Source organism: Panulirus ornatus, chromosome 29 (genome assembly GCF_036320965.1).
Source record: "Panulirus ornatus isolate Po-2019 chromosome 29, ASM3632096v1, whole genome shotgun sequence".
NCBI classification, from domain to species: domain Eukaryota; kingdom Metazoa; phylum Arthropoda; class Malacostraca; order Decapoda; family Palinuridae; genus Panulirus; species Panulirus ornatus.
Genome location: NC_092252.1, coordinates 1,226,830 through 1,242,953, shown reverse-complemented (window position 1 = coordinate 1,242,953; position 16,124 = coordinate 1,226,830). Strand labels below are relative to the sequence as shown.

General features: G+C 44.1%; 1 protein-coding gene across 3 annotated transcripts in view; it reads left to right on the top strand.

Annotated features, from left to right (window-relative positions):
- Positions 1 to 395: 395 nt before the first annotated feature.
- LOC139757996 (terminal nucleotidyltransferase 5C) overlaps positions 396 to 16,124 on the top strand; it is a 268,910-nt gene continuing 253,181 nt past the window's right edge. For all 3 annotated transcript variants that reach the window (XM_071678950.1, XM_071678948.1, XM_071678949.1), the window contains exon 1: positions 396 to 615. In XM_071678950.1, the coding sequence (XP_071535051.1) occupies positions 505 to 615 (111 nt within the window). In that variant the 5' untranslated portion in view covers positions 396 to 504. The remainder of the gene's footprint in view (positions 616 to 16,124) is intronic.

The window sequence follows — 16,124 nt, the reverse complement described above, 5'->3', positions numbered from 1 at the left end:
ACAGTAGACTTAGGAAAGGTTGTCCACGGAAGACCCACTGTGGGGAGGACAATGTATCAGATAAAAGCAGTCATGGACACACTAGATGGCAAGCGTGCCGCGAACATCTCCCATATGGCATCCTAACGACCGGCAGTAGGGCTTGAGGGCCTAGTTTAACGATCAAAACATCTGACTGTTGGACAACAGTCGAGGTGCTCATTATTCCCATTATCCTCAAGTTTTACTTACGCATCATATTAAGCAATATGAAATATAGAAGTTCGCTTTGTGAACAGATGCCAGCTGATGTAGATAGAGTGGGAGGAGGGAGGATGTATGTGTATGGCTGAGGAAGAGGAGGTTGTGGAGGTGGGTGTCAGAGGGCAGCAGCAGCGTCGGGTTGGCAGCTCAGTCGGCAGGAAGCGGTGGCCCGCAGTGACGGTGTGGAAGTTTGTGTAGTGTGTGTCTCTCTCTCTCCCGCCACTCGGAATAAATCAGTTTTTCCTTCTTTTTCTGCGAGGAATGATGGCTCCCAACACCAGCAACTCGGCCAGCCAGACTCTACCGCCCCAGGGTGCAGCCACCGCCGCCCGTAGCCACCCCAACACGCCCTTGCCAACCACGTTCATGCAGGTGCGTCTTGGGCGAAAGTGTTCAACCTATCTGTTCTTTTATTATGGTTGTGATTCAGCAGGTGATGCTATAACATTTCTGTGGTGGTGGTGGAGGTGGACAGGTGCCTTCCTGCACAGATTTTTTACCACGCCTGCCGGTCATCAGGTGACGGGGAGCCTGGTTCGCCAACCGGTGTAAGACGTCCGTCTACACTACTGGCTGAGCAAGGCTTATCCTGCCGCTCTTCAGTATCAGTCAATGTTTGTCTAGTGTGTTGTTGTGGGTAAGCAGACACCGTGCCAGCTGTACTACCATACATCGTCAGATTACTGTAATCATTACACTATAATTCCCGAGTGGGGTATAACTTAGTGTGTGTGTGTGTGTGTGTGTGTGTGGTGTGCGGCATTCTAAACAACTGTTTGGCAGAGTAAAGCATTGCTGCTGCCCCTCCACCCCACTCCCCACCCCTACGCTAGAGGACACAGTGATCGCCGCCAGGAAAGAATTGTGGAACAATCTAATTTCGGGTGTGGAGGCACGGAGCCCAGGCCGGTACCGGTGCGGCCCAAAACAGCTGATACACCACGTGCTGCGGCGGAAGGTGCCATGTCGCCTGTTTATGGTCATGAAGTTCATTTCTATATGCTGACCACTACCTTATATTGTGGCTAGTGTACTGCAGGAGCTTTGTTATCAGAAAGTAGTGTACGTGTGGTCAGGAGAGAGTGATGGTCAGCAGTGAAAGAGAATAAAGATGACGGTGAAAGTCGCAAGCACGTGAGGAGTTGCCAGGTACCACGTGTATAGTCCTTTATATGACAGGGGAAGTTTCTCAGGTTTGTCGCATAGTTAATGGTACTGCTCAGTACGGTTCCTTTCAATGCATCTGTGGCCCTTACCGCCGTTCTAGACTCCCTGGGTTTTCTTAATGGTTTATGTAGAAGAGACGAAGCCGGGGGTATAGTCCTGGATTATGATGGACTAACAGGGTTTCCCCTAAATCTGCAATGCTCAAACGTCTAGCCCCTCCCTCTAGACTTTCCTCCTCCCCCATCCCCTGCACGTTTCCCCTACCTTCTCTTTCCCTCGTCTTTTACTTCCTTCCTCTCCCTTCCTTCTCTGTACTCTCCTTCTATGCGATATGTCACTCGATCATAATATATCTGTTCTCCCATATTCTATTCACTGTTGTTATTCCTCTCCCTATCCCGTCTTCCTTGTACTCTCTCCCTTGGTATTTCTCTCCCTTACTTCTCTTCTCTCTTTACTTCACACCCATACCTCCTCGATCTTCCTTCTTCCTCTAGCATTATTACCTCCCTCAGTACTCTGGCCTCTCTCCTCCCCCTGGGTCGTGCGTGAGGAGCCTCCATCAGCGTTGCAGAGGTTCAGGCCACTGCAGCATACCAAACACCAGGCAGCCCTGCACCGCCCCTCCTTCCCACCACACCTACTAACAACCACATCCGGCTAGGGACTACCACATTTGTTGACTACCATACATGGGTGAGACTACCATATCAGCGGTCAACTTTCACTCCTTGGAGTTTCGACGCCAGGGGACTACCACACCTGGGGATTACCATATTGTAAGTTTACAGTACATTGTTAACATCAGTTAGAAACAACCAAACATCATGAATACGTTCAGGAGACAACCGTACGCTTTTAGCGCTACTAGGCTACCACTTATCGTCACCTGCATCAGGGAAGTACCAGTTACCAGGAGTACACACACACACACACACACACACACACCAGTCAGTAGAGACAGACGGTGATCGCATCCATCACGAGGAGCTGGCTTCACTGACCCGACTGGAGGAGTGCTCAGGACGATCGCACGTGAGCCATACACGACACATAAGTTCTGTACGATATATCAAGTTCTACAGGATACGTGATAGAGGCGAGATACAGAGAGAAATGGCAACCTAAAGCCTCAATGTGAGGAGACTGTGTCCGCCTTTCCCACAGTCATAGCTTATCTCCGCCAGGACAGTGTTTACCTCACCTCCGTCTTGATCCATTCCATTGTAAGATCTGGAAAAATCGAGATCTCGCACGTGCATCCAGGAGGTCATCCACGCACACATGTACCGCCTACCTAGCCAGCCAGGTGCCTCACCCATCATTTTACTGAACTGCACTGAGGGACTTGGGTGATATTAGTTCATCCTGGCTTATGGGTAAATATTGTTGAATTTATTTCTCGACTGGTCAGAACTTAGTCTCGTTTAAGGAATGTCATAGATGCGTCGCATTGTTTGCAAGATGTCAAAAATTGTCATCCTTTCCTCGACCTCCCACCACATCCCCGGCTGCTCTTGGTTTATTCCTTCCCGTCCTCGTTCGTGTACCGCTGGCACCTCCTTCCCTTCCCTGAGTGCCGATAGGACCTCCTTCCCATCCTTCTATACTGCTGGTATCTCTTTCGGATAATCTAGCGATCTTTAGCAACCTTTCTGCTCTCACACACACACATACCACAGGACTAAGTCACAGCCCCGAGGTCAATATACAGACTGTAAAGTTCGCTAATTAGTACCAAACAAAAGAATATTTAGGAAAATATGCAACAGATGAAAAAAGTCTCCCCGACCGAATACAAGAAGAGGATAATTCTCCTCCCTGGCAAAAACTAGATAATAATCTCCACAGTCAACCCAGCCATGACTGTCAGGCGTGACACTACACCCCCCCCCCCCACCTCCCCTTCCCCCAAATTCTCGGTAGTGTTGCCAGCCGTGGCACCAACGGCCCGCATATTTTCTTTGCAGATGTGCTACACCGCTTCCACCCAAACCACTTCATACCTTACCACCATATAAAAATGAAAAGCTTATTCTTGCCTCACACTTCAGCAACCTGGACTAACAGGTCCCTCTTCCAACAAATTCGATATTGCCAAACATGTGCAGGACACAGCATACTGACTCCACCAGCACGAGATAATCGCCCTTCTAACTCGTTCCTAGGTTGAGCCCACAACACCAGACATACACCTCTCTCTCCATCATTACAAACGTCGATTCAACATATATAAGGACTCCAAATGCCCAAGATGTACCTCCCACACGAGGCACACTTAACATATACTCTTCGGTTGGTCTACGGCAGGAAAGTTTGTCCATATATATATATATATATATATATATATATATATATATATATATATATATATATATATATATATATATAAATGCTGATAACCACGAGGAAAATGAAACACGATAACTCCATTGCACTTATATGTATAATCTGCAGTATATTGATCAGCATATGAGCATATAGTCCATAGTATATTGATCAGAATAGGAGTATATTACAAAGATAGTAAACAGCAATTTAATACAGCATGAATATCAACATACATAAGATGCTGACCCGTATAATAAGTATGGTACAAATAATCTCCCATCTACAAGTTTATGATCAGTACAGAATCTACATAATGTTCATCAGTACATAATGTTCAGTCACCGATGGTTTTATAGAGAATCAATTACTCTGTTAGAACCTTCTAACTTTAACATGTAAGGTGACAGTTATCTTTTGGTAAAGGTCTGTAGTAGTCTGGTGTTCGAAGCTGTGACTGGCCTGGTCACCAGGGCTGTGACTGGTTCATTGTCCTTGGCTGTGATGATGGTTGAATGTGTAACGAATACAAACAGCTATAGTCCACTAACTAGTTCCTTTCGAGGCTGTTTGTGATATTGGAAAAGATCAGAAAACATAGAGATTAGTGTGTAGTTAAAACGCAAACAAACAGATGACTTAGGGAGAATACCTTTGAACTTGATATGCAACTAAGGAGACGGAAATGGATAATGTCGGTCGTGGACTTGAAGCGAAGTTTATTTAGTGAACTATATTCATAAGGATTCTATGGCGCTGTTTTCAGCCACTTTAATTGGTAAATCATTCAATCTGCTAACAATTATAATGAACGAAATGTAATTTGCCACATTAGAATTGAAAACTTTCATCTAAGGCAAAGTATTCTTCTACAACAGAATTGTTAACGTATGGTTTGGAGATCAATATGATTATATTTTTCACAACCTGTAAGATTTGGATTTGAAGTTTTGCAAAGTTTTAATGGGGGTAATTGGCAATCACCCAGACCAAGGTGCTGGCAGATGATGGTAGGTGTTTGCGGATGCTGGCAGATGGTGGCACGTGCTGGGAAATGTTGGCAAGTTCCTGGTGACGTTGATTTCAAGTTCTGGTTCAGTATGGGGTCAGCCTAGAGTTACACTAAGTCACCTAGTGAGGGAAGGGTAGGGAGGAGAGGAAGGGTTGAGTGAAAGGGAAGGGAGAGAGAGGAAAGGAGGTACAGGAGGAAGGATTTAAGTATCTTCTGGACAGATTGGATACGACACAACGAGACAGATGGAGAAAGTGGTAAAGAAACGTTAGGTAGAGAGCAATTGTGGGAGGGTAGGAGGCCTGATGTTTGTGGGGATGGAGGGGATAGCGGGGGTGGTCAGAATGAAGGGGAGAGTGTAGGGGCTAGTTTGAATGGAGGGGAGAGTGGGAGGGTAGCTGGGTTTTAGGGGAGAGTGTAGGGGATGGTTGGGATGAAGGGGAGAATGAAGGAATGGTTGGGATGGAGGAGAGAGTAGAGTGGCTGGGTGGGATGGAGGGGAGAGTGTAGGGAGTGGTTGGTTGGGACAGTGAGCAGACAGGAGGTGTTGGGTGGAACGGAGGGGAGGATGGGGGGTGGAGGGAAGAGTGGAAGGGATGGTTGGGGTAAGGATTGACTCAGGATGGAGTGTGGAATCATTGTTCACGTGTGGCTGGCCTCTGGGGAGTGAGGGGATTCACACACACTCGCACACTCTAATGGGGTCCTACGTACAGCAAAAATAAGTATCGCAAATAAATAATAACACACACACACACACACACACACACACACACACACACACAGTACATTAAATTACAATATACATTACACACATACACACGGACACACAGTGTGTATACAAGGTGGGGATAGGTAAGTCAAACTAGGAAATAGGAAGGTCGCACTGGTGATATAATACTCGGGTAACATCTCAGATGGTGCACAGCAGCAGTGTGGAGGCTGTGGTGACCAGGTGGATGTGGACAAGCGGATGGTGTAGGAACTACTGGGACGTCCACAGGAGGATGGAGGAGAATAATCTATGTACATTATTCTCTTTAGAATGTCATCCTTAGGAAATAGTTGGGAGGAAAATACCTTTCATGTATATCTTAGTCATAAGGTGATTTACAGCACTGAACGAGTTAATGCTTATTAATGAGGCCATAATTGTAGTGGGGGGGGGGGGGGGAAGTTCAAGGTGTTCTCTGGCATGTTAATCACCCACCCCCTCCTCCCACCTGATCGTTACGAAGTGTCATTACCCGAACACCTGCACATGATGTGTCTGTTTCATTTCCCGGAACACCTGCATCTGCGTTCGGAACACCTACACCCATGTCGGTGTCATTATCCGGAACACCTGCCCCCATGTCCGGAAGTTTGAGCTTGCTCATTATACCTACAGTAATATGTGAAGGTTTATACATACCTATAACCTTACACACTCACTTATAGGTGTGTAAATACGCACACACACACACACACACACACACACACACACACACAAATATACATATATATATATATATATATATATATATATATATATATATATATATATATATATATATATATACATATATATTTTATTTTTATTTTTTATTATACTTTGTCGCTGTCTCCCGCGTTTGCGAGGTAGCGCAAGGAAACAGACGAAAGAAATGGCCCACCCCCCCCCATACACATGTATATACATATGTCCACACACGCAAATATACATACCTACACAGCTTTCCATGGTTTACCCCAGACGCCCCCCACGCCCTGATTCAATCCACTGACAGCACGTCAACCCCGGTATACCACATCGCTCCAGTTCACTTAAGTGTATTCATTCATATTTTTCTCCTCCTGTAAGTCCACATACAACATGCTCTTAGTGTTGCCAAGTCCATGAATTTGTCATTACTAACCTGGCTAGAAGGGTTTCCCGTTGACCTGGTAGCTATGGGAAGCTTTGGCCAGCTAGGGTTGCCTGCTGACCTGGCAACAGCCAGAGGCATCTAGTGGGAGGGGAGAGAGGGGGAGGGGTGGGGAGGGGAGGTCAGCTGACGTGGAGACATCATGATAACGTCAGCATGACGTCAGGCAAGCACCGTCAGTGGGTGATGGTGGTGTGCTTGTAGGTGTTCGTGTTTGCATGTGATGAGCGGAAAGCACCGAGCTCTGACGCCAAGGACTATGCCTCAGGCTCTGTGCCTCTCGTGATTTGAAATGTAAGAGACAAACCCACGACTCATGATGAGTCACGGTTTAGGCTAAAGGCTTCGAGTTACGTTGAGGTTCGAACTTGGTATGCGATATGTTGTTGGGTGATGAAATGACCTGAACAACCAGCGGTAGGTGGATCAATGTCCGCGAAATACTCACGAAATGCTGCTGCTTTTTGATACCGAGATTTTAATTCCCCGTCACGAAATGTTCCTCTGTCATGCTGGAACTGTGGCTTCTGGGGAACGCCAGAATCATTCGTGCTTGGTAGAGTGTATGTATATATATCGCGCGCGCGCGCGTGTGGGTGTGTGTGTGTGTGTGTGAGAGAGAGAGAGAGAGAGAGAGAGAAACTCTGCCGGAGGTGACTGGTAGATAAGTGGATGTATGTCGATGGGTAATTATGAGGTAGGTGGGAGGGGTGACGGTGACTAGTGTAGAGTGTACGGGTGGCGGTGGATAGTTGACTGTAGTAGGTGGCTGGGTGGAAGTGGGTGTATGTGGTTGTGGTGGATGGGTGGGTATGAGGTGATACAGCAAGGCTGCAGGTCAGAAGAGTCCGTGTTTGCACACACGCGCACACGCACACGCACATCACTAGGTGAGACCTCGGGAAGTACGACACACAACTAGGTAGGAAAACAGTGAAACTAAGTCATAAATGAAAATGTAAACATATATATATATATATATATATATATATATATATATATATATATATATATATATATATATATATATATATATATATATGATGTCCAGAACTATCACGACCATTAAGCAATTACCGCAGGAAGGCGAGAGATTGCTGGAGAGCAGACGGTGTTGACTGGTTGCTTGTACTGTTGTTTAATTCTTATTCATATGTAGATACTGATCAACCTAGAAATACAGTTGTAACTATGGTATCTTATGACTGTAACTGGGTGTTCTGACACATGATATACAAGGCATTATATTCATTTCTTCCTAAGAAGTTTCCTAGTTAACGATCGTCTGTACAAGAAATAGAATAAATCTTTAATATTTTATCGTCTATTCAAGAAACATAACCGTGGTAACATAAGCTTGTCTACTGTCATGTGATATTGCTGACATGATCTTTCATGAACAATAAGGTGAGGTGAGTAGAGGTGAAATTCCTCAGAACTGTCATTTTCTGCTGGAAATTTTATTTAACGATTTAGATTTTATTCTGATATTCAGAGCTGACCAGCTTCCTGCAGTAACTTTATTTCTTGCAAAGATAAGATAGTAATTCTGTAATAAAAGCTACATAGGTGGATAATTATATAGAAAAAGATGTAATACTTCCATTGTAATGATTATTTTTGTAACAGGTTTTGTATGTAAGTAGAGAGAACAAAAGGCGGTCGAACTCCTTTGTTGTAGACTCAGGCTCGACCAACAATGTCGGAGGAAAACTCATATCTTCTTCCTTGTGTTTCATTTTTCATTAGTATTTTCTTCAAATATTTGTCTTAAGTAGTTTGTATCAACATTGTTTAAATGTATTTTTGCGAGTGTTTTCAAAGTTTAAAGTATCATTTAGAAGTATGCTTCACTATTATTTTTCAGAAATATATTTCATAAGTATTTACATCTCCGTCACCCCGCTATCAACAACACTGATTTACAAACTTTAAACTCCTAATGGAAGTTTGAATTTTTTGCAATTCAGGTTTATGATGCATGATATATGGCGAATTTGAATGTTTTAATGAAGTTGGATTATTTTACAGAAATTTAACATTTTGTTGAGTTTGATACCTTTATAAAGCTTGAAGTTTCCTCGTAAATTTTTCACTTAAAAAAAATCGATGTTATGGAGAAGTTTGTTATCCATAAGATTTGATGTAGGAAGTTTAGTGAAGCTGAATCCTTTTATTTCCGGATCTGTAGAAGTACTTTTTGCGCGATGACTTCTGTAATTTTTTTGGAATCAAAACTCTAAACATGCAGTAATTCAGAGACTTTATTGTTTTATTGGAAGAGTGAAATCATTTAGAATATAAGTTTAGTATATATGATGTTAGGAAGATATCATTACAATACAAGAAAGGCCAAAGTCTTATCATGGAATCGAAACGACGGTGTAATCAATGAGGGTGCGACAGTTACTGTGTGGTTCTGGGAATTGTATAGTTACTCCTCAAATCCTGCTTGTTTGGTCGTGCAGCTGGTGTGGAAGGTTTCTGAGGTAAAAATGGAGAAAGTATTTACCTACTCACGAGTACTTACAACGAGATTTTTACCAAAAGGCGGTGCTAGCGCGTAAAGCTGAACACAGAACAATGTCTTGAAGGACGAGTCATGTGAAGTACGTGTTATGTGCTGTGTGTGAAGAGATTGTATAGCTGTGGACCAAAAGCCAGCTGCCCACGCGTGGGTTAGTCCGAAAGATAAGGTAGCCACCTGGGACAAAGAAATGACACTTGACAGCCACTGAAGTGCTTGTTCACCACTCAGCCTAAACAAACTCTCTCGTTGCTCAGGTGCGTAGTATAAGTAATACACTTCCCTGTTGTTGGCTGTCTGTCACCTATGTGAGAGAGAGAGAGAGAGAGAGAGAGAGAGAGAGAGAGAGAGAGAGAGAGAGAGAGAGAGAGAGAGAGTGGGGGAAGGGGGGAATGGAGAGATGGAGAGAGGCATTGAACGAGCTTTAATAGAGGGTTGAGAGGAAGAAGAAGGAAATATGAAAGACAGGACTTGGGGAAGCTTCGAGAAGGGAGTGAGAACAAAGTTAAGATAGGCCGGTAAAGGGCACTATGGATGGTTGAAGAAATTGTGGAACACCTGTACCAACACATAGTTGTACACTTCGGTCATCTCTCTTTTTCTCTGTCTGTTTCCAGCATTGCACTTGGTAAGTCCATTTTCCCAGCACTTCCATTCACACACCCAACCCTTACAAGTAACATAACTCCGTCATATCTAACCCATTCTTTTACTCCATCCCCACCCAGTCCTGTGCCCAGGACGTAACCCTCACGTAGGAGACTGAAAGCGAGAAGGGTAATCAGTATGGTATTGAGCCAAGAATGATGCTTGCTATACTTGGAGGGCTGGCAAGCAAGCTTCAGGAGTTTGCAAGGAGGGAGGGAAGGGGAGGACATGTAGGACAATGGTGGGCGATGTCTAGTTTGGTTTATATGACGTACTGTTAAAGCTATAATGGTGGTAGTATGAATATCAAATAATAATGATGATAATGATAATAATAATAATAGTAATAATAATGATAATAATGATAATGATAATAATAATAATAATAATAATAATAAAATTAGTAATAATGATAATGAAAATAGTAATAATAATAATATAATAATAATAATAATAATAATAATAATAATAATAATAATAATAATAATAATAATCCCTGGGGATAGGGGATGAAGAATACTTCCCACGTATTCCCTGCGTGTCGGAGAAGGCGACTAAAAGGGGAGGGAGCAGGAGGCTGGAAATCCTCCCCTCTCGTTTTTTTTTTTTTTTTTTTTCCAAAAGAAGGAACAGAGGGTTGCCAGGTGAGGATATTCCACAAAGGCCCAGTCCTCTGTTCTTAACGCTACCTCGCTAATGTGGGAAATGGCGGATAGTTTAAAAGAAAGAAAGAAATAATAATAATAATAATAATAATAATAATAATAATAATAATAATGATAATGATAATAATGATAATAGTAATAATAATGATAATAATAATGATAGTAATAATAATAATAATAACAATAATTATAATAATAATAATAATATTGATTATGATAATGATAATGACAGTAATAATGATAATAATCATATTATTATTATCATTATTATTATCATCATTATTGTTATTATCATTATTATTATTATTATTATTATTATTATTATTATTATTATTATTAGTAACTGACGTGTTAATGAATTTACTGTGATAGAAGGCTAGAAATAAAAAAAAAACAATTTATATATAAATACCATTCTAGATTTTACTTGTTTCCACCTGACGGATGTCAAAGCTATAATTTAATCCTGCAAAAGCATAAATATGTTAGCCATGACCTAACCCTATCCACCATTCTACCCTGGGTGCCCCATGTACTGAACACGGCAAGATGTTTCCCGCACAAGGTGAGGTGAGGTGAGGTGTTGAGTAGCTACTGCAATGATTTTTCTTTAGAGCAGCTATCCCACTTCTATGGTACCCCACGTGGCCTTAATATTAAGTACTGCTTACATTTTGTAGTGGTTGTTCTTCCACTTCTCACTTAGCCAAGGTAGAATCAAAAGCCTTCTATCTTGCTAACTTACCTGCTATAACCTCTCTTCAACTATTCCTTTTCGCCCGCTCCAGTGTTGCTTCTCTCTCTTTGTTCTACCAGTATCATTATGTTCACAGTTTGGTAAGCTGCCAGTGTTTGTCCCAGATCCAAGTGAGGTAGACCTGCAGTTGTAGCTGCTGCTAGTTATACCTTCTTTGTGAAGACCACTCACACGAGGATTGACAGTTGTGACATCCAGTATTTTCCTCGTAACTGAAGGTGTAAATATGCTTCCGTCTTTTTCCTTCCCTCCATAACTTGTCCATCTTTCAAGTCGGGTCGATAAACAACCGATGGCCTCAGTTTGATCCATCTTGCATTCCTTCTTCTAACGTCTGTTGTCTTGCCTTACACTTGAGATAGCCGTGACTACAGTTAGCTTTTGTCTGTGTCATGTTGGCTGTTGTCGCAAAGAATACAACGAAAACACATACAACAATAAACAATGTCAGCTTGTGCTTGAGTAAACACATAGCTTTCAGAGTAGGCTGGTGGGGGGGGGGGGGGGGTGTTGAGGGCAGTGGTCATAACACAAGGCAGGCTGGGGGTCGGATGGGGGGGGGGGGGGTGACGGCAGTGGGTCGTAACAAGTGAGTCAGTGGTCGTGTGCTGTGTATATCTATGTGCACCTGTGTGTACTTGAGAATGAATATGCTTGCGTACGCCTTTGTGCGTTTATTTATACATGTTTGTGTGTGTGTTTATGTGTGTGTGTGTGTGTGTGTGTGTGTGTGTGTGTGTGTGTGTGTTTATGTGCGTGTGTGCGTGTGTGTGTGTGTGAGTGTGAGTGTGTGTGTATGTGTGTGTATGTGTGTATGTGGGTGTGTGTGTTTGTGTGTATGTATGTATGTGTTGTGTCCTCACTTGCGGGGTTCACTTGTGGGTACATGTGTTCACGTGTCTGCATGCTCGTCACTTTGCGCAGGAATGTGCACCTAAGTTTACAGGCGCGCGCATCATGTGTGAGTGTGTGTGCTTGATCATGCTTGCTGTTGTTTGTGTATCATGCTTCACGTGTACGTGTTCGAATTGTGTACTCTGACAGGTGTCAGAGTACACAGTTGTCAGAGTGTGAGATAAGTTCGGTCTAGGACGTTGGAGGTTCTAACGTGGGCTAGCGCGAAGGATGATGAAGGCAGATAGAGCTGGTGACAGGACTAGCAGGGGTACTGGTAGCAGTGCTGGAAGCAGGGCGGTGGCACGGCTGGTGGCAGGGCTGATGGAGGTGCTGGTGGAAGGGCTGGTAGCAGGACTGGTGGCAAGGCTATTAGCAGGATTGATGGTAGGGCTGGTGGCAGACTGGTGGGTGGGCAAGTGGGGATGCTGATGGAAGGGCTGGTAGTAGGACTGCTGGAAGGGCTGGTTTTGGGATTGGTGGCAAGGGCGGTAGCAGGACTGGTGGTAGGACTGGTGGAAGCACTAGTGGTAGGGCTAGTGAAGGTGCTGGTGGCAAGCCTTGTAGCAGGACTGGTGGCAGGGTGCTGCTGGAGGACGCCTTAGAAATAGACTCTTGTCGTGAACTGTAAAACTGTTGGTTGAGGGAAGACTGAGCTAAGCCTCCACGCCATCATACACTGCAACACCATAATAAAACTAATGGAGCTCCGTCCTAACATAACTTCCAAATATAAACATGATATTCCCTCAGCCTTTGAGCTGTTTTGCACTATGTCTCACCCGTTGAGCAGAGCGAATGATGTCGGGAGTTGAAGGGATGGGCGGTGGGTAATGTCAGGGGAGTGGAAGAGATGGGTGGGTTGTTATTGACTGATGATAGATGGAATTTTAAGGGACAGTTCGTGATGAGAGCGGCAAGATGAGTTAGCAGTGGTCGAAATAAGACCAAAGAATAAATGTCTACGACTGGCTCTCGCCTATTGAAGTGCGACAAGTGGCTGACTGACCCACCAGACAAGGGGCAAGGCTCCGTTTCCTGAGCCGTCCCAGCAAAGCACTTGGGTATGTGACTTACGCAGAAGTAATGTTTACGTTAGGGATACAGAGAAGGTGGGAGCAGGGAAGAAGTCCCTTTTTGGGTCTGGGTATCCCATCATGAGGTCATGGCTACGTTCCTACAGAGTTCTTAGAGGCTCAAGCTTGAAGAAAATGACCCAGAGTGAAGGGGATCAGAGTGTAGGGAAGGGGTGGGGAGACTATCATAGAATTCCAAAGCGGAGAAATATCATCTGCCCGAGCCACAGATGTTCAAAGTTGGGGAACTTCGTACTGGCCTGGAGAAGGCCGGGCCTAGAGACAGAGAGGGTTTGGCGGTATGCCTCAACTCGTTGCCGTAGCTTAAGCAATTATAGCAGATCGTGTGTCAGTCTTGGCTCTGGAGCTATCAGTATAATCCTTCCTAATGAGGTTTGATTGATTAGCTATTCAGGTAAACTTAATGGTCATAATCCTTTACACAAAAGATAGTTTACTTTCCACTGTATTTTGATACTTTATTCATCTTTCGTGTTTTAAGTCTTCACAATTTCATAATTCTTTATACAGACATTGTCATATCCGTATTCAGTATCTATTAATTTGCTCAGCAACGCCGAGAACTTGCTGAGAGTCTTTTGTTATCTGGTAAAGTTGATGAGGTTTGTGTACGACAAAGGCTTGTGTGAGGGTTGTGTTACTGGAGGGTGGGTGGAGGAGCAGAGGGAGAACAGCCTCAGTTGTGTGTTGTTGATGAGGCTGTCGAGGTCTTAGTGAGGCTCCTTAGGTGATGTTCAGGCTCATAAGGTGTTCGTGAAGTTTCTGAGGTATGGTGAAGCTCCTGAGGTGTTGGTAAGGCTCCCGAAGTGTTGGTAAGGATCCTGAGCTGTTAGTGAGATTATTGAAGTGTTGGAGAGGTTGCTGAACTGTTGGCAAGGATCCTGGGATGTTGTTCAGGCTACTGAAATGTTGGTGAGGCTTCTGAGGTATTGGGGAGGCCCCCGAAGTGTTGGTAAGGATCCTGAGGTGATGGGGAGGTTGTGAAGGGCTGCCTGGTGTGGGAGGAAATATAAGGGAGTGGTGGTGACACCATATATGGAGAGGGAGATGAGAGGGATTTGTAAGGTAGGGGATATAAGAGAGAGAGAGAGAGAGAGAGAGAGAGAGAGAGAGAGAGAGAGAGAGAGAGAGAGAGAGAGGGGGGGGGGGGGAGAGGTGCTTGGAGGATGAGAGTCAGTTGGTGACGCACATCAGGAACGAAGACACGGACATAGTCGCCCACTTCGCTCACACGTGCGTGAACTATAACACTTGCCCACATATGTGTGCACTGACACGTGCTGTACATGCGTGCACTGTGACACGTGCTCACACGTTTTTTCGCGCTTACTCATACTCACACGTGTGTGAATACGCACACATCTGTAATGAACTGACACAAGGGTGCACACTAACATACAACTTGTGTCATGAGTGCACGCAACGTTCACGCACATGCACTTACGCATTTCAACACCTACTTTCATTTACAGATGCATACGTTCACGCGAAGATGCGTTCACATGTATACTGTTCTCTCATATTTTGATACGTTCACGTGTAGATACGGACACATCCATACTGGAATTTCACATGTCGCTACATTTTCATGTCGTTAGGCATACATGATGAGTGCCAGGTGTTATGATGGACCTTAGGGGTGTGTGTGTGTGTGTGTGTGTGTGTGTGTGTGTGTGTGTGTGTGTGTGTGTGTGTGTGTGTGTGTGTGTGTGTGTCAAGATTCTAATGGGTAAGTTTCACGACGCAAATGGCAGTGGTGCCCACGTCTCGCCCTGGGGCACACATCTCGTGGGTTCATCTTGTGACGTTGTTCTGAGACGATTAGATAGATTTGTCAGACATAGTTCGAGGTATATAGTTTGTCTCTCGGGGAGATAGATATTTGGTGCATGAGACATGTGTACATAATGGTACGGGATGGACGAAATATGGAATACGATGGTACGACCTTTGAGCACGAAGTAGCGACCCTCGAGCACGAGGGTAAGATCGTAAGGTATGATGGCGTGATCTCTGACTTGAGTCCTTAGGGACAGGTCTGAGGACGTACCAAAACCAAGTGTGGTACCGTCCTGCTCCAGAGATCAACACAAGTGTTAATACAGTGTCGGGGTTTTCTTTTCTGTCTGTGTTTACAATGAGAAGCAGATATGTTTGTAAACCAAACTAAATGTCTAGACACTTGCCATAAATAGATCATTCATCTTTCTAGTTCGAGAGTGTACTTAGAAAGGTAGTGCTCAGAGAGCTAAGTGATTAAATCATTGGTATCTAAGTATCAAACAGCTTTTTTAAGTCACTATCAGTTAAGTAACTGACAGTTAAGTCACTAGTTATTCAATATCAGACAATTAAGTCGGTAACAGCTAAACCTCCTGAGTCCTTGCATTATGGAAGATTACCTCACATGTGTTATTGTAAATCTCTGACTGCTGACAGCATGAAGGATTACCCAGATACGTTGTGGTTCACAAGGTCCTGTCGTGGCGCACTGCACACAGCCTCAGTGGATCAGCTGAGGATTCTCTCCATTTAGCAGCGTTCCTTTTCCACAGGAGATTATATTAATCGTCGACTTCCATGAATAACGAGTATTTCTCGATGAATCTTTGACCGTATTCACAAGATTTCAAACCTGAATCGTCTGTTTTTTCCATATGTGTTCGCCGTTTCCCACGTTAGCCAGGTAGCATCAAGAACAAAGTAAAAGGCCTCAGTTTGCTGACAATCTCTCTTTAGCTGTTAGGTATAATGTACTGAGACTAAAACCCGGTATCCACATCCAGGCTCCACAGACTATTTCGTTGTTTCCCCTAACCACTCCATATGATGTGGTTCAGCCCACTAACAGCACGTCGCCCCTTGTATACCACATCCCT